At 33.0% G+C, this 19,687-nt stretch overlaps 2 protein-coding genes and 1 non-coding gene across 4 annotated transcripts; 2 read left to right on the forward strand and 1 right to left on the reverse strand.

Annotated features, from left to right (window-relative positions):
• Positions 1-586: 586 nt before the first annotated feature.
• LOC133294202 (uncharacterized) lies at positions 587-10,335 on the reverse strand. 2 transcript variants are annotated; one of them, XM_061492850.1, is made up of 24 exons: positions 10,231-10,335; positions 9,971-10,101; positions 9,099-9,183; positions 8,891-8,944; positions 8,377-8,468; positions 8,138-8,241; positions 7,433-7,505; positions 6,538-6,982; positions 5,263-5,601; positions 4,961-5,167; positions 4,740-4,838; positions 4,582-4,654; positions 4,298-4,425; positions 3,897-4,185; positions 3,563-3,804; positions 3,350-3,474; positions 3,075-3,192; positions 2,841-2,896; positions 2,644-2,737; positions 2,366-2,555; positions 2,162-2,233; positions 1,978-2,087; positions 1,828-1,890; positions 587-967 (listed from the first exon to the last, which is right to left on the reverse strand). In XM_061492850.1, the coding sequence occupies exons 1-24, from the start codon at positions 10,276-10,278 to the stop codon at positions 860-862; spliced, it is 3,345 nt and encodes a 1,114-aa protein (XP_061348834.1). In that variant the 5' UTR covers positions 10,279-10,335; the 3' UTR covers positions 587-859. The 2 variants fall into 2 exon arrangements, with proteins under 2 accessions (XP_061348834.1, XP_061348833.1); XM_061492849.1 differs by having other exon boundaries at positions 7,433-7,508.
• LOC133294201 (acyl-coenzyme A oxidase 4, peroxisomal-like) lies at positions 10,277-19,444 on the forward strand. Its single transcript, XM_061492848.1, has 15 exons — positions 10,277-10,339; positions 12,426-12,521; positions 13,842-13,902; positions 14,053-14,157; positions 14,966-15,072; positions 16,062-16,139; positions 16,228-16,351; positions 16,463-16,536; positions 16,622-16,681; positions 16,826-16,935; positions 17,272-17,431; positions 18,203-18,279; positions 18,359-18,530; positions 18,705-18,797; positions 19,319-19,444. Exons 1-15 carry the CDS (start codon positions 10,277-10,279, stop codon positions 19,442-19,444), a joined length of 1,506 nt encoding a protein of 501 aa, XP_061348832.1.
• TRNAA-AGC (transfer RNA alanine (anticodon AGC)) lies at positions 10,543-10,615 on the forward strand. The gene has a single exon. It is a non-coding gene; the product is annotated as a tRNA-Ala (tRNA).
• Positions 19,445-19,687: the final 243 nt, after the last annotated feature.

The raw sequence follows: 19,687 nt of genomic DNA on the forward strand, positions 1-19,687 counted from the left end.
TTGACCAACTCGTTTAGAACAAGCCTTTCTCCCTGAAAAGTACATGGGATACCAACTTAGTATTAAAAAAAAATTGACACCAATTTTGTTTTTCATAGTATAATATAAAGTTTAATCTTTCTAATGTTGTATGAAATAAATTTCTCTTCTATACATACATAAAAGTGTGTGGAATCATATAAAGAGAAAAAAGAGAAAAAAATAATAATATTAACCCCCACATACTTTTATGTGTGTGTAAGAGATAAAATTATCTGCTACAACATAAAAAAAAAAACACTAATCCCTATAACATAATCAACAATTTAAGGACTAAAATGATGTACAAATATACAAAAGAATTCGGAAGACCAAATTGACATAAATTTTAAAAATAAAAGAACCAAGTTAATGTCCAAAATCTTTAAAAGATGAAATCTGCTATGTATCTTTGAAGATAGCTTGAGTACTTACTCAAAAAGTTATATGTCCAACTTAAAAAAGCAACATCCTATTGAAAGAGAAACGAAAATCTTGAATAACTCAGGGAAATTGCAGAAACCTATAAGGGAATTCATTCATAAAATATTAACAAAAAGCACGGGATCACTGTGTTCTAAAATCTAAATATCAAAACCTGTGATTATCAAAAAAAAAAAAAAAAAAAAAAAAATATCAAAACCTGAGAAGCTTCATCCTACACATAAGTTTTCTAGTTATCATGAATCAGTAATCACTATTCTCTGTAATCTCCTTTTGTTATTTCTATGCAACAAATGAAACAAAAAACAAAGCCATAAGCCACAAATATATAATATACAAGAATAAATACACGCAATAGACAAGCTAATAAAGCCATAAAGATTTTTGTTTTTTCTTTCTATATTTGCCACCATTTCCTCCTTTCCATGGTCTTGACAAGCTCATTTGCTAATGATGCAAAATCTTCAGCTCCACTTTGCAGTTCTGCAGTACGTTGGCTGATTCTCTGAATCAAAATGAGCAGCAAAAGTTCAGTTTCGCACCATTTATGAATCGCGATAATAATACTTTCGATGCAAGAAATTTATGACCTTATGTCTTAAAGATTAAAGAGTACACAAAGATGTTTATAATTTAACAATAACTGTTGAAAGAAAAGAAAAAAAAGAGAGGGTACTAGCAACAATATATAGAGATACTTGTATCAATAATAATACCGAGATTATCATCCATCACAAGGGAACTTTGTTGGCATAAACAGACAATAGCAAAGATTTAGAGCACCATATTCTTTCAATGTGTGTTATCCATCACCTAACAAGCACGGACATGGGAATTTTTGAAAAATTTGCGTGTCGGACACGCTCCAACACGCGTCCGACACGCAGTCAACATTTGAGGACATGCAGTCAACTCTCCGACACGTTTTTCCGACACGCAGTCAACCTTTTCCGACACGCTCCTACACGTTTTTTTTTTTAATCTTAATTTTATTTTATTAACTAAATATAAAAAATAATTTATAAATTAATTTTTTTCTGTTATGAAATTTGACATGAAAAATTAACAAAGTACGAAAAATTATTTTTATTTATATTTATGTTATGAAATTTAAATATTTGATTAGTTATATGACTTATTATGGACTCTTATATGTATTAAATATAAATTATATTATATAAATTAAAAATTTTATTTAATATCAAAACGTGTCCCAACGTGTCGAAATATAACATTTTTTAAAATTAACGTGTCAGCGTGTCGTGTGCCGTGTTCGGTGTCGGTGTCGGTGTCGGTTCGGTGCATCATAGTCCATCACTATGAAATTTATGTAAGTTGACATGATGAGATCATATAAATTTCTACCTCCAATTTTTCCTGCCTCTCCATAAGCTTGTTTTTTGCCTGGGCAGCAACTGAAGCAGCATCCTGAAATGAGGCAATAATTTGATATATTTACCTCATCGAAATCAATAGCGTACGAAAAGACAGAAAGGATAGACTGCTTAGCATTACCCCAGTTTTTCTGTAAGTAGCTATAATTTCTTCAGGTGTTCTAAGTCTTGGTTTTATTTCATCATTAGTCCCACCTTGAAGTAACTTTTCCCTATCATGTAGTTTTTTATCTGCAGGCAAAAGGAAGAAACTGTCACTAATCTTTGCAGTTAAAATATGAAATTAAGTTTTGAAGGAGATTTACCTTTCTGTTTGTTTTTAACATCAGGAGATGAGGTAGAAGCCTTAGTTTCAGGTTCATCTATTTCAATGTCATCTGTACCAAAATAGAGCATGTTTTGAGGTTTTGTTTTTTACAGTACAAAGTGTGGAAGTATTCAAATTATAAAATTAAAAAAAACAAAACAAAAGAAAAAGGAAAAATGAAGAGGCAGTTTAGCAAGAAAACCTATATCAAGCTCCACTTCTTTATTTTCCGCGGCTCCCGCTGTTAGAAGGGAATCTGGCAAGGGGGGCTTAAAAAAAGTGTTTTCCAAATGACCAAAATTGGAGGTTGGAATTTTAGTCAAATCTGTTTGAGAGGTTTTTCCAGCTTTAAATCCTTTGACAATACCACCTAGAATCCCAGGTACAGTAATCTGTACCAAAAAGGTTAAGCTAGTTAAACAGTTTTTAATGGTGGGAACTTAGGTATCCAAAAATAAGACAAATCAGAGAAACTCAAACCTGTTTTTTCCTTTGATTTGAAGAGAATCTAAAGGCAGCATCAGCAGCGGCTGCAGGAACTTTATCGTGAAGACAAGGCAAATGCTCCAGACTCCTAAAACACAATAGAATTGCTCATTCAACTTTTTCTTCCATATTTCTACATTTTAACCAGAAGTCCACACAGTTATCCTCTTCATTACAGAATACAAAGATACCTGAAATCATTTTCGCCAGCTAGTAATGAGATGAATGCCAATTCAGAACCATTATCCTGTAAGTTATCAACATAAGATGGGTGCTTTCAAGACCAAAAGTTGCAGACTTTTAAGTTGACTGAATGTCTTTGATCACAATACTCAAATATGCTTTACATTATTCCCAAAAAAATATAGGGAGCACAAATAAAAAAGGAATTCCTGACAATTTGAAAGTTCTAAAGAATATCATACCAGCACAATATGTCCATTATCATCAGAACACAAGGTTTTATCCATATTCACTTTATAATTCCACCTTAAAATTGACAATAAAGAGCTTTCTGCTACCAATTCCAAATCTGGTAAAGACCTGTCCAAAGCCAAGTGCAAAATTACAATTATACAATATGGACAAAACCAAGAATTTAATATTGCAAAGTATATTTAATTTGCTACAATCCATATTGTCTTATTGAAAATATTACCCCGCCCCCTCTTAAACAAAAAAAAAAGAACAAAACACTCACCTGATTTCAAATGTTCCAGTCTGAAGCAATGACAGAAGCCCACAAAAAATGTCATCTTTCTTAAAAATTGTAGTCCAACAGCAAGACTTAGAATGTTTCACTTTTCGAATCGGTTTCTTATGTCCCTGGAAGAATATATCATAAATATCAAATTCATTTGCAAAAAGGCTTATGATGTGAATGCAAATATGAAGTGATAATGGACTAAAGGACCTGTATCAATGATTTTGCCGAGAACAAGCGCAATGAATTCTCACAGCAGAGCAGAACAAGTGGATCCAAAAGTAAATCTTCAGAATATGTGGTTTCTGAAGAGGAATGTTCAGCCTCTGATGAATTTACCCCAGTTGAGTTACTTTCTGGCACAGGCTCATCAGGGCTAGCACCAGCAGTATTTTTTAAGGGTTCTTCCTGCTGCTTGTCATTTGATGCTTCAGACGTTGAGATGCTATCCTCTGAGGTACAAAAATCTCTTAGAATTTCCAATGATATGCAAAGTACAATTAAGCAGAAAATATATTGTGTTCTTGATGAAACTAGTACTTGCCTATAACATACATTGAAATTGCAGTTGATTCCTTCACATGTAATGGCCGACTGGAGATCATTTTACCAGTATCACCCTCAACTACATTAATTTTTCCATCCTGGGATAAGATAAATAGTATCTCTTCAAGAGAGTTGCCTGAAGGTGTTTCTGATTGCTTTAAACTATTAGCAGGACTTTGACAGCATGCTCGTTGTTTCCAAACCAATGAAGTAATTGGAGAGCTAGAGCTAGGTACACCATCAATACGAAACAAAACTGAGAACGAAGTCATATCACAGACCGCAACCTGGAAAGAAGCAATTTATACAAGATGTATCAATTCAGGGATCTTACAATTCTACTTCTGATCACATAAGAGAAAGACAATGTGAATTAACAAGTAGTCAGATGATACGCACATGACCACTTAAAAATCCAACAGCAAGTTTAGTTCCGGGAGCTGTAAATGATAATGCTTGTACTCGAGAACCAAGAAGATAAAAAACAGCAGTACAATGAGGTCCTTTTCCTTTTGCAGAGTCATGGACTGCAATACAAGTTTAATATAAGTCAAGAGATAACACTTTTTTTTTTTTTTTTTTGCGCAAATTTCTTAGTTTAGGACACAAGCTGCGCATATGGGAAAAAAACTGAAATTAAGAAGGTAGTCTTCCATGATGATAATAGACATCTAATAGATCACCTTCACTTTTTGTTTCAGTGACAAAATGGAAATTTGTCCCATCAGAGCGGTCTTTAAGGTCATAAATGCGAACCTATAAAAGTCAAAGCAAAGGAATTAAGTATAGAACAATATTGCATTGCCTCAGACAGGGTAACCTATTAAGAAAGATTTCTGACAAGACCACATTCATTGCCCACAGCCAAAAGTAAGGACACAGGGCAGAAGTCCAATTTTGTCACTTGAGCATTTGAACCAGCCAATTTTATACCGTTGACCTACAAAACACACAGGAGATTTGCGAAAAAAATAAACAATAATGATAAATATAAAACATTTTTTGTATGAGTCATCTCTTATTTCTATTTATTTGGGGACAAAACAGTTGTGGAATTCTTACCTCTCCCTCTATGTAGCAAATATAAGATAATACTGGATGTGTGGCATCATACACAAGGACAGATCCATTAGAATAACCCGCAACATAAACTCTCTCAACCCCAGCACCTTTAACTGTGGACGACTGGCTGGGAACACCCCCAGTCAAGGGCCAATTTGAACGAGTAGCTGAACCATGTGTTGAGCCAGTTCTCAGAACTGAGGCAACCTAAGACAAATGACATAAGTAGTTAAAAAAACCATAAAATAAACACAGATCAGCTGCGAGGTTTGACAGAAATTACCAAAAAACAAACAAATTACCTCAGCTAGAATTCTCGATGAATTTAACTCACTAGGCAACCTGGTAAGTTTTGCAACAGTCAAAGATGGATCAACCAGAGGTATTAGCAATGGAAACTCCTGAGCAGATACTGATGGCGTCCTCTTCTGCTCAGATGTTGATGCAGACAGGCTCTCATTATCATAAAAATGTAGTTGTCCAGGGTTTGTCAGTACAAAAAGATCATCTTTGCTGTTTAACTCCATTGCTCCAGGACTTGGCAGTAAAATCAAGTCTGCAAAAGAGCCATTAAGTGTAAGATCTGCACGACTAATACATCTTAATGACTCCATCCCAGATGACCATTCAAGAGTTAAAACCTGTAATAAAGAGACACTTTAAAGTTTAGGGGACCATTACAGACATGCTAAGAAAAAATTTTAACTAGTAGAGACACCACCCATCAATTCAATTGTAACAACAAAGTAACCAGAAAACCCCAAAACATAATCAGCATCATCAAAGATGTTCGATATAAGGAGGGCTTAAACTTCATTGTTTATACAAACCAAAGAGAAGGGAAGAAAATAATGAAAACATAAGGTGGGAAATTCCTCAATATAGTAAATTAGAGGGTAAGCCTGCATTAAAGCCAGGATGGTGCTCAACCTGATTAACCACATCATAAGGAATTTTCCAATTTTTTTTTTATATTTCCTACTAAGTCTAAGTAAAATATTTCTTTAATACATTTGGGATTTTAGGTATTATCTATTATGAAACATATAAGAATGTTCAAACTATAACACTTTAGACCAATTTGAATGTATCACATATCTTAGCAAGTTGTATAATTTATCAGACTCAATAAGTGGGAAATAGATTGGCGGATGATGTGTTTTAGGATGGAGTGAGGAAAAGCTATTAGTTGCATCGCGGGGTAGACCCATTTTTTTCTATTTTCTAGACGATCCTTTTTAGTCTATGTTCCTATTATTTATTTATCTTTTTCTCTAATTTTCTTTTTTCTTCCTATTTAGTAATTTTTTGGCTTATTTATTTTTCTCCCATGTTTTTCATTTTATTTTATTTTTTATTCATTGTTATTGTTATTATTATTATTTCTTTTTCTTTTTTTCTTTTTCGTCAATTTTTTTTGCTTTTTCTTTGGGTTCATCGACCACCAACCCCAATTGATTTGGGATTAAGGTATTGTTGATGTTGTATAATTTAACATAACTCAAAGCCACTTCCAATAAAACCAATAGATATTGATTTGAAATGAAATGATAAACAGTCATAAACAAATAACTCACAGTCAAAACTTCTTCAGATCCAATTTCATCACCACCATAGACAAACAAGTTCCCATCAGAGTCACTATGGGATTTATGGCTGTTGGACCATTGTAAGACAATGACTGGGAGTCTTCTTTCAGCAGACGAAAGTTGTAGCTTAACAACATTTTTAGATGAAGAAGTCTGTTGACCTTTAGAAGGTGCTGCAGATGATAAGTTCCAGAAAAGGATATCTCCATCTAAGTATCCCACAGCAAGAATGGACCCACTGGAAGATGCCCAGCAAAGAGCACTTATCTCTTTGTCTCCCAGATTTTGTTCTATAATATCAGTGTCATGTTCGGTAGAAGAGTTACCACCTTCATCCTTCAATTGGAGATCCTTTCCACCACCAAGGAACACGATTCTAGCTTCAGAAACATCCCAAAGAATTAGCAGCCCATCCTCAAATGCAATCAACAGTCTGCAAAAATATAAAAATACAGAATTCAATCTTCATCAAATTGAGCACAATGAGTATACCTTTCATATATATATATACATATATACAAAACAAGTCATAAAATATAAGAAAATATTAAAACCAATCCTTAGAGATCATCTAAGATATCTAAAATATTTTAAGATATAATCATGATGTTATGAGATATTCTCTAAATATTCTAACACTCCCCCTCAAGCTAAAGTTTACTAACCTTTAAGCTTTTTAGAAATGATAGACAGCCAGAAAATAACAAATATGAATGTTAAACTAGTATGCCATAACTGGAAATCTAATGTTACAAAATCCTATTCTTCAATTGCCATTGCATTGGTAAATATCAATAAGTAGCTGGCTAGTCAGAATTACAATTTCCAAATTCACAGGAGTTGAAGTAAAGCTAAAAAGATAGATGAACAACTTATATCTTGCCTGTTCCCAGAAGAAAAAGGTTGAGAAAGAATTCCAACTATTGGGTGGTCACTGGGATCTGAAAACCCGGCAGCTTCTATCAAAGGGAAGAAAACAATGACAATGAGCAATTCTTAAAGCAAAGAACAACAAATAAATTTACATGCTGAAGCAGAGAGATATGAATCATCTGAAGAAGACATTTGGACATAGTGTTTAAGTAACATGTGTATTGTATATGGACTCAGCATGATTTATCTTAGTGGTGCATGTATTTCCTTTACCAGAGGATCTCAAAATAATTTCCAAGTGGAAAATAAGAGTGTTTAGCATAGATATTGTAAAGAATCAATTCAACCCGGAAGCTTAAGCGATTAAGTGAAGGCTCATCAATAGTTTATATACTTCTCTAACACATCCCCTCACAAGAAAGTCCATTGGGCTTGAAAGGTGGATGATGCATCAAGCTCAACTTACCTGTGCTAAGAAATTTCACAAAAAAAATGGAGGCGGTGAGAATCGAACCCGAGAAACCGAGGCTCTGATACCATGTAAAGAACCAATTTAACCCAAAAACTTAAGCTATTGATGAGGCTACATTAATGGTTTTTATATTTCTCTAATAGATACTAAAGTAACGCCAGGAAAAATAAGGGGACGCATAGAGAGAATGCAATGTATGTACTAGTTATCAAACATAAAAATAAAAGACAGAAAAAAAATTACCCCTTAGAAATTTTGCAGACAAATTATATGATGACTTCAAAAGTTGTCCTTCCTCAGCTTCGAACTTTATCACAGAAAACAAGCCATGCTCGTCTCCAACATAACTGCACATTTAACAGAGTAGTAGTGTTATTAATGAAGTGCCATGTTATCACAACCATTTGCAGCTAGCTACTACTACCAACAAGAGAAAAAAAATATATACAGATGCACTGAATTTAAGTATTTCTCTAACATACATGAAATGTGAGCCGCTGATTACAGAGAGAGCAGTAATATTGGACTCCCATTGTAAAGACCAAACAAGACTCCGGCTCTCAAGATTCCAAACCTGCCAAAATTGTCAAGAAAAGGACTAATTAAATGGGCTTCACTTAGTCAACATTCTAAACCATAAACATCTATAATGAGCAAGGAAATCTAAGTCAATCACCTTACTGCTATCAACCATAACCTGTCATGCTAAATTGTTCATTCATAAACAATCATATGTATATTTGATCTTTCAACAATTCATGATGAATGGGGAAAAAAATAAAGCTAGAAAATCAACCACACATCTCAGAGATATGAAAGATAGATCGAAGTTCAGCGACTCAAGAAAACGGGAACATATAGGCTATCTGGGGGAAAGTGAGCAAGAGAGGCAGCGAATGATGCCAAATTTTTTCAATCTTTAATTGCTCAGCAGTGTCTTCATTAAAAAGTAGTATTAACACAAACAGAAAATGAAATCTGGGAAAAGAAATTTACCTGGATATCATTGTCATTTAAGACGCCAACTAAATGCCCCCGGTTCGGTAGGAACTGCAAGTGCCAAAAGAATCCAAGCATGAATAAGCCACTAATATAGGAGCAATTATCACAAGCTTAGATAGCCAACATTTTGATAATTTTGCATCATAGAAAATCCAACAAGATCTAATTGCATATCAATTTGAGAAGTGGAAATGCTACCCACCTCCAAAAATTTGTAAGGCAATTGCTTAGGAGAAAACAAAAGTCCTTCAATATTACCACCGCCAATCACCTTTAGTCTTCCATCCCTGCCATTAAGTTAAGCAATATAACCATTCACATCCTATAAAAACATCCATTTGCTGGCTATATAACATGATATACGCTTTGTGCCTAGTCATCACTACATTTGAAGAATCATGCATTATGGTAGTAAAAGGATTATGTCATCACTACATTTGCTGGCTAATGATGCACAAGGATTATGTCAGTTACACTTTCTCTAACAGAATGCCAGTTTCTTATAAAGGGAAGGTTATATTTACAAACTTTTCGTTTACAAACTACACTATGTCTGACCGGTCATACTTTAATCAAGAGTGTATGACCATTCAGACTTAGTGTAATTTGTAAAAAAAAGTTTGTAAACGGATCCTTCTCCTTCTTATAATTATCAAATGCATGTTTTTAACCAAAAAGAACCAGAATGAATCTCTATACTAAAAAAGAACATAGGCATCACCCAACAACTAGAACCCTCCCTTATCCACCAACAAAAAATAAATCCTCTTCAGAGATTAAAATGAACTAAATTACTTATCATGGATAATTACAATAACCAAAGGTTAAATATTTCTAAATTGCTGAATCCATTTTAACTAAAATAACATTTATTTTATGCAATGGGAGCAGTTCAGACTGCAATTACTAAACAACTATAGTATAAATGAACAAAAAAAAAGGAGCAATATTAAAATTTTAGTATAAATGAAAAGTGAGCAACATTATTGTAGCACACAGGTTTTGTATTATACCCAATTTATAAAAATAAAAAATAAAAAAACAAAGAGAGAGAGAGAAAGACAATGAACTAACAATGTCCCAATAGCTAAAAGTCGCTGAATGGGGTCAAAGGCGAGAAGTGAAGCAGTAGATGGAATGCCATAGTGAATGACAATTCTGGGATCCAATTCACTTGGCTGCAAAGTACCATGCTGCAACTTGTGCTGAACAAAAAAAAAAAAAAAAAAAACACAACCCAAAATCAGAAAGATTCAAAATTTGAAACACAAAAAATCAAAAAACAACAACAAAGGACGGAGACCCAGAAAAGGTGTAGATTGTTTGTTATTTACGTTAGAATGGTGCAGTACGGCCTTGTGCAACAACCTCTTTGCAAACATGGTTGCTGATGATGATGTTGTTGTTGTTGTTGTTCTCTTTCAGAATTTGGATTGCTTTGTTGTACTGATCATTCCAATGCTTATTATTTTCATTTTGGATCAAAAATCAAAACTTTTTTAATTTTTTAGCTCATCGACCAGTCAATGCAATAATAAATAATAATAGTATTTGATACCCTTTTTTTTTAATTTATGATAAAAATCAAAAACCTGTTCATTTTTTATTTTTTATTTGAATAATTTTGCTGTGTTAATATCAAAGGCGGGGATGTAGCTCAGATGGTAGAGCGCTCGCTTAGCATGCGAGAGGTACGGGGATCGATACCCCGCATCTCCATTTTATCGAAATTAAATAAAAGTTTTATATGTCCATTACTTTGCTAGATAGATATGGATGGGAATGTAGTTTATTATGTAGATAATTTTTTTTTTTTTTTTTGGTAAACAATAATTTTGTTTTTATGTATACATAAAAGGGCGGGTGAAATCCATTTATTTTTTTTTTCTCTTCTCTTTAATAGGTATTATCTATTTTTATATATATACATAAAATAATTTTATCTCATGTAATATGAAAAATTATATTCCAATTTCACAAGAAATGATTTTTTACAGCCACACTACCCTACTTTTTTATAGGACTCGCAACCATCATTATCAATTTCTTTCATAAGACCCAATAAATTAATTTATTTTTCACGGGAAATATGTTTCTTATTTTACATAAGACAACAACACACAAAAAGTTGATGGAACCCATTAAAAAAAAAAAGTTAAACTTATTTATTTTTTATATGTATATAAAATAAAATTGTTTCGTACAAAATGAGATACATATTTCCCATCTTTTATTTAGCTGTTTCATGTCATCATTGACACTACATTTCATATAAAAATCTTCTTGTGACCAGCATTTTTCCTGTTCTTATATTGTATATGTTGAAAATTGTTACTTTAGCTACATTGGACACTAAACTATAGCCCTTGCTCTAACGACAAATTTAAAAATTTAATATTGATCATTACTGATGAATAATAATAATAAAAAATGTTATCCATATATTTTACACGGGTATGGTTGGACCAGAATCGGTTTTTTTCCTGAACTAAATTGAATTGATTCAATTTATTTCAATTCCAAGAACCAAATTGTTTTATTTAATCCAAACTGGTTTTATTTTTTCTACACTGATTTGAAATCTGTTCATGATTTATAATCGGTTTCAAACCCATTTAGAACCAATTCGGATATGCAAATTAGTTCTTAACTGGTTCTGAATCAAATCGGTTTTCTAAATCAGTTCTTTTGTTTCAGTTCAATATTTAAATCAATTTATAAAAATATTTCAGTTCTTAAGTTGGTTCAAAAAAAAAAGGAAAAGTTCACCAATGCCCCTGTGGTTTGTTTCAGAATCATTTATGCCCTTGTGGTTTTTTTTCTATCACATATGCCCCTGTGCTTTGTAAATAATAAGAAACCACAGGGGTATATGTGATAAAAAACATACCCTTTTACAAACCACAGGGGCATATGTGATAAGAAAAAAACCACAGGGGCATAAGTGATTCTGAAGTAAACCACGTGGGCATTGGTGAACTTTTCCAAAAAAATAATAATAATTTAGCTTGGTTCGGTTATTTTGTATAATTCTATTATGGGGAATGCATCCATGCTTTTGTAGGAAAAAAGAAAATTGTCCTGTAGACACAATAATTTAGGAGAGAGAAAATAATAAAAGGAGAGAGAAAACACAATGCATGGGGTCCAGAGAAAATTGTCTCTGTAGGAAGAAAGAAAAAAAAAATTCCTGTGACAGTACCGATATATTACCCTTCTATTATTTTATGTGACACATGATACTATAACAAGAATGTATTGAAATATCCGTATAGTTTCTTGTGTCAGTTAGAATGTTGAAGAGTCAGTTGTCTCTTGATTTTCTTGTATTAGTTATGAAGTTAAATAATATTATGCTTAATGGTGGGTGTAGTTGATGATATGGTGTAATGAAACTCTTGATTAACATTGTAACGACTCTCTTCATTAATATTTTATATTTTTTGTTTTGCCTTTTAATAGGCTTAGTGTATTGGAGAAAGATGAAACATTCCCTTTTTTAGTATTTTGTATATGTTTCAATTTTTAGAGTCTTAATCGTCTATCAGTGGTATCAGAGTCAACAGTTTGGCTTGATCGAGTATTTGGAGATGGAAATATTTCAATGCCTCTACAGAAAGCTAGTGTAACTCCAATACTTAAAAAGAAAAGACTTCCACAAAAATTGCCATAAGAGAAAGATGATGATGGGTCTCACTTGATCTATTCTTAGCAACGTGAGACTTCATCCACTCATACTTTGATTTCTCAATATCTCCCCCTCAAGTGTGAGTCGTAGGCTCACATTCTTTTCCTCTCAAGCAGAAGAGGCTTTTTCAAGTATTCATGAAGGTTTGGCTACAAGCATATAGACCCTGCTCTCACATATCTTCAAATACTCGGATCACCACAGACCAATTCACCATTGACTCTGATACCACTTGTTGAGCCGTGCATGAGGAGCTCATGGAGGGGAGAGACCGCTAACCATGGGCCAAGTGAGCAGCAACATTAAGTGGACTCGGAACACCACAATCAAACTCAAAATCTTAAGGCTCAAGTTATATGGATACTTTTTGCACTTATATGGTACTCCCTTAGAACATTTCTAATCGGTGCGAGACTTTATCACTACTCACACTTGATTATTTTCAACATCCTCTCCTCAAGTGTGAGATCCAACATCATATTCCTCCTTGTGGGTAACTTCTGCGAAAGTTTTTTTCTTTTCAAGTATTGGAGTCGCACTAGCCTTCTGCGGAAATCTTTTAACCATAGTGTAAGACATACTAAGTAGTCTTACTCTCTATCTCAGTCATTGATTTCTGACAATCTAATGGTTATAGTTTATTGACTTATATCAATTAATTATTAATTTAAAACAAATTGTAGTCATTAGATGATGAAAATCAACAATTAAGATGAAGAATAAGACTTTTTAATAAAGTCAAAAAAATCCCTTTGCAGCTGAGAATATTTCCAAACTAGTTACCTAATTGAACCTCGGACATCATCATTAATCTTTAAGAGATTGGAGCTAGTGTTAGTAACTAGCAATTGATGAAGGAGCTTATTGTCAAATGATTTTAGTTTAAATCAATGCCTCTTTTTTTTTTTTTTTTTTTTTTTTGATAAACAAATCAATGCCTCTTTTATTTTTAACTCGAGAGGGATTAATCTATTAGTTGAGGAGGTGTTCACTCATTCTTTATGAGACTTGGCAACCTTATTCTGACTTAGGGGTACTTAAATCATCATATCATACGATAAATTTGAGCCATTAAGCTACGAGTCATATGTGTGATATATTAATAGGTCCATAAAAACCACCAAGCAAAAACATATTTGACTATGAAATTGTATGTAATTTCATTTTTAATATATTATTATTTACGAGAAAACTTCTTTCATAAGAATATCTGAAAATCAGTTCGTTACGTTCAACAATTTGATTTCATTTTTACAGAGACAACAACATTCTCTCTTCTCTGTGTTCGTGTCTAGCGCCATGACTCATACGAATCCAGGTCTCTTTATATTTTTCTGGTTTGATTTTCAGATCCATTTAATACGATCATTATATTATTTTATTATATTATTTTCTTCTTTTGAGGACTATTATTACTATTATTATTGCATGAATTTGAATACATTGATTTGATTCTCTGTTGTGACAGATAAGAATGCAAATGTGAGTTTGCCTTCGTATTTTAATTTACCAGCACTTGATGTTTCTGTGGCATTTCCACAAGCCACTCCAGCCTCTACATTTCCTCCTTGTGGTAGGTAACAGTAAATTAACATATAAACTCATCCAATTTTCCAAGAATGAATAATACATTTGCGATGTTTTTAAAGATAATATTATCTCCTATACACATAAAAGCGTGTGGGCACATGTGTAACTATGTGAAGAAAAAACATGGGGTCATGAGAAGAGAGAGAAAAGAAAAACACAGGCCCTACAGTACACACTTTTACGTGTGTAGGAGATAATTTTATCTCCTACAAACATGAGAAACGTTAATCCCAATATTTTAATTGGAATACGTTATTTTACCTACCATTTTTTTTGTCTACTTTTGTAAGCCACTCTGAAATACCATTAGACTAGTCTTTACTTTATTTTTGTCTATTCTCTTGAGATTCTGATCTAGTGGTATTGGAGAATGGTGAACAAAAATAGGCAGAAAAAATAATAGGTAGAATAACCTATCCCATTTTAATTATATTATTAAGGATTCATTTTTTCTGCAGTCAATTAGATAAATTATTTACATTAAACTCAAAACGACGTCGTTTTGGATGAAAATCAAGGTATCTTTCTAATTATAATTTATTTCAAGATTATAATAATCTTTCTCGTTATAATTTTTTAATATTTCAACCTAAAACCACCATTTTGATAATGAATGTTTATCTACATTCACTCCTTGTTATATCATAGTAACTTTATTAACTTTAAACGAAATATGATTGATCTTCCAAAAGAAAAAAGAAAAAAAAAACGAAATATGATTTGGTTGGGGGATTCACTTGCATTTTCTATCTGAGTAGTGAGTTGATTGATTTTTTTGTTGGAAAGTGCAGCTTCGGATTATTTTCAATTCGATGACTTATTGACACTGGAGGAGCAGGCCATTAGGAACAAAGTCAGAGACTGTATGGAAAAAGATATTGCTCCCATAATGACCCAGGCATGTTTTTTATTTTTATTTTAATTATTTATTGCTTTTGTTATTTTTTTAAAATAAATATCTATTTTAATCCTTCAGCATGAGTGAGTGTACAATTTGTTCCATGAAAGATATTACTTATGTTGCTTTGGTCCCAAAAGAACAATTTTATATACAAACTTGTCTCCGAAGTTATCAACTTGCTAGCAATATGTATAGATGGACCAAAGCAACACAAGAAAAATCTTTTAGGACCAGATTGTACATTTAGTCATAAAACTTTTATATTGAAGGACCAATTTGATGGGAAAAAAAATTTGAAATTAAAGCGCCATTTGTAATGTATTTGTTTTTGGAAGAGGAAATTGATGATAATAGTATTTTCAGATGACCAAATTTGATGTTTGCTCTATTTTATTTTTGTGTAGGGGATTAGTATCTATAGTAAAAGAGTTAATATAGAAGAGAAAAAAGAGAGAGGAAAATGACAGAAACAGAGAGAAAATGGAAACACTGTATTGATGTGTAATTACAAAGATGCAGTTCTGAATCTCGGAACTGATATATATAGACTACAATCAAAAGCAAGCTGTAAGATATAACTGCCTCAAGATAGTTCAACACAGATGTAACTAATTGTTAGAAAAATTTAATATAAAATTATTTTTGCAGTTTGCAGTTTGAGCTTTTAGGTGAGATGGTTATTTAATATAGTATCATAGCTACTTAGGTACATTATCCACTGTTCAAGCCAATTAGGCTCTTACGTGAGGAGGTATGTTAAAGAAATCTAATATAAAATCATTAAAATGGTCTTCACTCAAGAACTTGAACTTTTAGGTAAAATAGTTGTTTAATACTAACATAACTATACAGTAACAATCATACAACATATATCCAAACAGAAGAGTAAAGTGCTTTACTCTTATGTATAATATCAAAAGATTCTGTAATAATGTTATCTTTTTTTCAATATCCTCCTAACAACTAATCTCATGCTGTTTTAGCAGTACTGGGAAAAGGCTGAATTCCCATTTCATGTTATTCCAAAGTTTGCTGCACTTCGTATTGCTGGTGGCACAATCAAGGTTTCTCTATTTATATATTTTAGTCTTAGTTAGTTAGGTGTAAGACACTGCAATAGGAGCTCATAGCTAGCTCTGAATGATTTCTCAGGGTTATGGTTGTCCTGGTCTTTCCATACTCGGAAGTGCTGTTTCTGCAGCAGAAGTTGCTAGAGTTGATGCAAGCTGTTCAACTTTCATTTTGGTCCATTCAGCCTTGGCAATGCTCACTATTGGTAATATAATATTTTTGTTTGTTAATAATAACTCTCTCAATGGTAATTGTTTTGGCAATAGTTACTCATAGTTCCTGATATCTCATATCTTTGATTAACTTCCAAGCATAGCATTATGTGGGTCTGAAGCTCAGAAGCAAAAGTATCTACCTTCTTTGGCGCAGCTACAAACTATAGCATGTTGGGTAAGTTACATTCTTTGGATTTGAAATGATTTGTATCATGTTTCTGAAGTACCACTTCTAAAAGTGGTTGTTTTGTTTTCATTAGGCTTTGACTGAACCCAACTATGGAAGTGATGCCAGTGCTTTGAACACTACAGCAACAAAGGTCCAGTGCCTTAATGCGTCTTATCTACTAATTGTATTTTGCTTCTTTTTGATTTATTTGTCTTTTTAATGAGACATATTTTCACTGTGTTCAATTGTTCAGAAATTCAATAATGTATTCTTGCTTTGGCATTGAAAAGATCAGGTTGAAGGAGGTTGGATCCTTGAGGGCCAAAAGCGGTGGATAGGAAACAGTACATTTGCTGATTTGTTGGTTATCTTTGCCAGGAATACCACAACAAATCAAATAAATGGGTACATAATATGTATCCTTAGTCCTGTTATGTGTCCTTAATGTTAAATCCCGATTGGTTAAAGAAGGAATGAGTGCAATGATTAACATGGATGTGAATGTCTTGATCTTTGATAGAGTGAATGTTAATCCAATGTATGCCCATTACCTGGCTAGAACTTCATACATATATAAAAAACCAGTGAAGAGAAATTTCTCTCTTTTAATTTTTTTCACTATATCATAGACATTCTAGTGAGGCATTATATTTTCTTAGGCTTTATATTTTCTTGATGCTCTTCTGTCCTTTCTCACAAGTACTCTTCTTATTTATATTTTTATTATACCTTTTATTTCAGATTTATAGTAAAAAAGGATGCACCTGGTTTAACAGCCACAAAGATAGAGAATAAAATTGGACTTAGGATCGTACAAAATGGAGACATAGTTTTGAAGAATGTTTTTGTCCCTGACGAGGACAGAATAGCAGGAGTCAATTCTTTTCAGGACACAAACAAGGTAAAAATTAGTATGGTTCTTTTCTCTGCTTTTACTTCAATAATGATTGTGTGATTTCATCATTTCAATGATAAAAATGACTGCTATAAGTTTTGTTGTTTATGTAACTTCTACTACCGGATGAAGTAGTAGAGCATTTGTGAATCTTGGTTCTTGTGTCCATTTAGAGCCAGTTGCTGCATTTTCTTATCTTAGGATTCTGCATATCTTAGGTTATGAACAAGATCACCATTTGTCTGGTTCTACAGCCACCCAATTGTTGCCAGTGCACTAGAAGGCAAATTTCCTGTCCATCCTATTGAATATGCCACCCTAATGCATGATTCTTATCTTTATTTTTCCTTTAGAGGAACATTTTTTTTTTTTGTAAATATAATTATATATGCTTTTGAAAACAAAACTGTCAGAGAAATATAAAACCATTAATGTAGCCTCTTCCATCAACTTAAACTTTTGGGTTGAATTGGTTCTTTACATAATATCAGAAGCTTGGTGTCACAGTTCGTTTCTCACCGCCTCCATTTAATTGGAGTTTCTTAGCACAAGTAGGTGGGTTTATGCAGTGTCCACCCTTCAAGCCCAGTGGGCTTTCGTGTGAGGGACGTGTTAGAGAAATATAAAACCATTAATATAGCCTCTCTCATCAACTTAAGCTTTTGAGTTGAATTGATTCTTTACAAAAACAGTCTAATTTTCTTTTTCCTTATCTTGTATTTTGTATTTTGTCTACAATATACATGTTGCTTATCTGTTTTAGCTATCTCAAAACAGGTTCTTGCTGTTTCGCGTGTAATGGTTGCTTGGCAACCAATTGGTGTATCAATGGGCATCTATGATATGTGCCATAGGTATTCTTCAATAGCATGCTAAATATACTTCAATGAAAGCTTTCACTGCAAATTATTCTTCATTCTGTGTGATTAAAAGGTACCTAAAGGAGAGGAAACAGTTTGGAGCACCATTAGCAGCTTTCCAAATCAACCAACAGAAACTTGTTCAAATGCTTAGTAATGTTCAAGCAATGATTCTTGTTGGTTGGCGCTTGTGCAAGTTGTATGACAGTGGTAAACTGACTCATGGTCATGCAAGCTTGGGGAAGGTAATTCCTAACCTATCCACATTTGTAATCATCCCTACACTCACAAAATAAAATAAACTAAAAATAAACCACCAAGTAATTAAAATTTAAGGGCAAGGGAAAACATGCTAATTGTTAATGATGTTATTGTTAATTGTGGTATGTAACTGCTAATAAATTGTCATCATTTTTCAGTCATGGATCTCCTTGAGGGCAAGGGAAACAGCTGCCCTGGGACGAGAATTGCTTGGTGGCAATGGAATTTTGGCTGATTTTCTAGTGGCAAAGGTTCTCATGCCTAATTCCTAATTTAAGATTTATCTTGTTGAATCTCCAATCTGATCTAGGTTAAAATGTGGTGATTCTATAATAGATTTTTAGTAGATATTACATTTCCAAAGCTCTCACCAAAAATTAAGTATAAATAAATTATATAATCTATCATTATACTAAAAGCTCTCACCAGAATTGATTTTATACCCGGCATGAAATCTAATATAATAAATGGGTTTTTTTTATGGAGATGGAAATGGAAGGCCATTTGTCTCATGATGATCTTTCCTTGATTTATTCTTTGGTACAGTAGTGATACTGAAGTTTGAATCATGAACTCAAGTCTCCTAATCCTTGTGACTTTACTTGATTTATTAAGGGAAGGCTTAAATTAAAATATGAGCTTGCATATTATAATCATTACTAGACAAACCAATTAGCACTTCTATACTTTACAAGTGATTGACCACATGTTCCTACATCATTTTTGTTTTCTGACATTTTATTTTTTATGCTTTTCTTTTCTAATGCTGCAGGCATTCTGTGACTTAGAACCTATCTATACCTTCGAAGGCACGTATGACATCAACACCTTGGTCACAGGCAGGGAAGTTACTGGTTTTGCTAACTTTAAGCCGGTTCCTCAACGAAGTAGAATGTGAACGTGTAAAAGTGTTCCTCTACAGAGACTATTGGACCCCAATGGTTTATGTCTTTGTGATTAAGTAACAATCCATAAGCACTCAATAATTAGACAAAATGTTTTGTGTATATGATGACAACAAAACAGTGAAATGAAAAATAATGATCTTGGATATTATTCCCAGTATACTTCTGCTCTTTTTTCTTTTGTTGGGAGATTGCTATGGAGAATATCTGCTAGATTTTCAATGTTTGAAACTGCT

The sequence above is a fragment of the Gastrolobium bilobum genome, unplaced genomic scaffold, assembly GCF_033153095.1.
Source record: "Gastrolobium bilobum isolate Gb01-03AN ecotype WA unplaced genomic scaffold, APGP_CSIRO_Gbil_v1 utg94886, whole genome shotgun sequence".
NCBI classification, from domain to species: Eukaryota; Viridiplantae; Streptophyta; class Magnoliopsida; order Fabales; family Fabaceae; genus Gastrolobium; species Gastrolobium bilobum.

Excerpts from the sequence above, each read along its gene's own strand:
- LOC133294201 (XM_061492848.1), top strand. The coding sequence starts at position 10,277 with ATGGTTGCTGATGATGATGTTGTTGTTGTTGTTGTTCTCTTTCAGAAT. Across the intron at positions 15,073-16,061 it reads TTGCTCCCATAATGACCCAG|TACTGGGAAAAGGCTGAATT; the intron begins GCATGTTTTTTA and ends CTGTTTTAGCAG. Across the intron at positions 18,531-18,704 it reads GTCATGCAAGCTTGGGGAAG|TCATGGATCTCCTTGAGGGC; the intron begins GTAATTCCTAAC and ends ATCATTTTTCAG.
- LOC133294202 (XM_061492849.1), bottom strand. The coding sequence starts at position 10,278 with ATGTTTGCAAAGAGGTTGTTGCACAAGGCCGTACTGCACCATTCTAAC. Across the intron at positions 8,469-8,890 it reads TAAATGACAATGATATCCAG|GTTTGGAATCTTGAGAGCCG; the intron begins GTAAATTTCTTT and ends CAATTTTGGCAG. Across the intron at positions 2,556-2,643 it reads CAAATCAAAGGAAAAAACAG|ATTACTGTACCTGGGATTCT; the intron begins GTTTGAGTTTCT and ends TTTTTGGTACAG.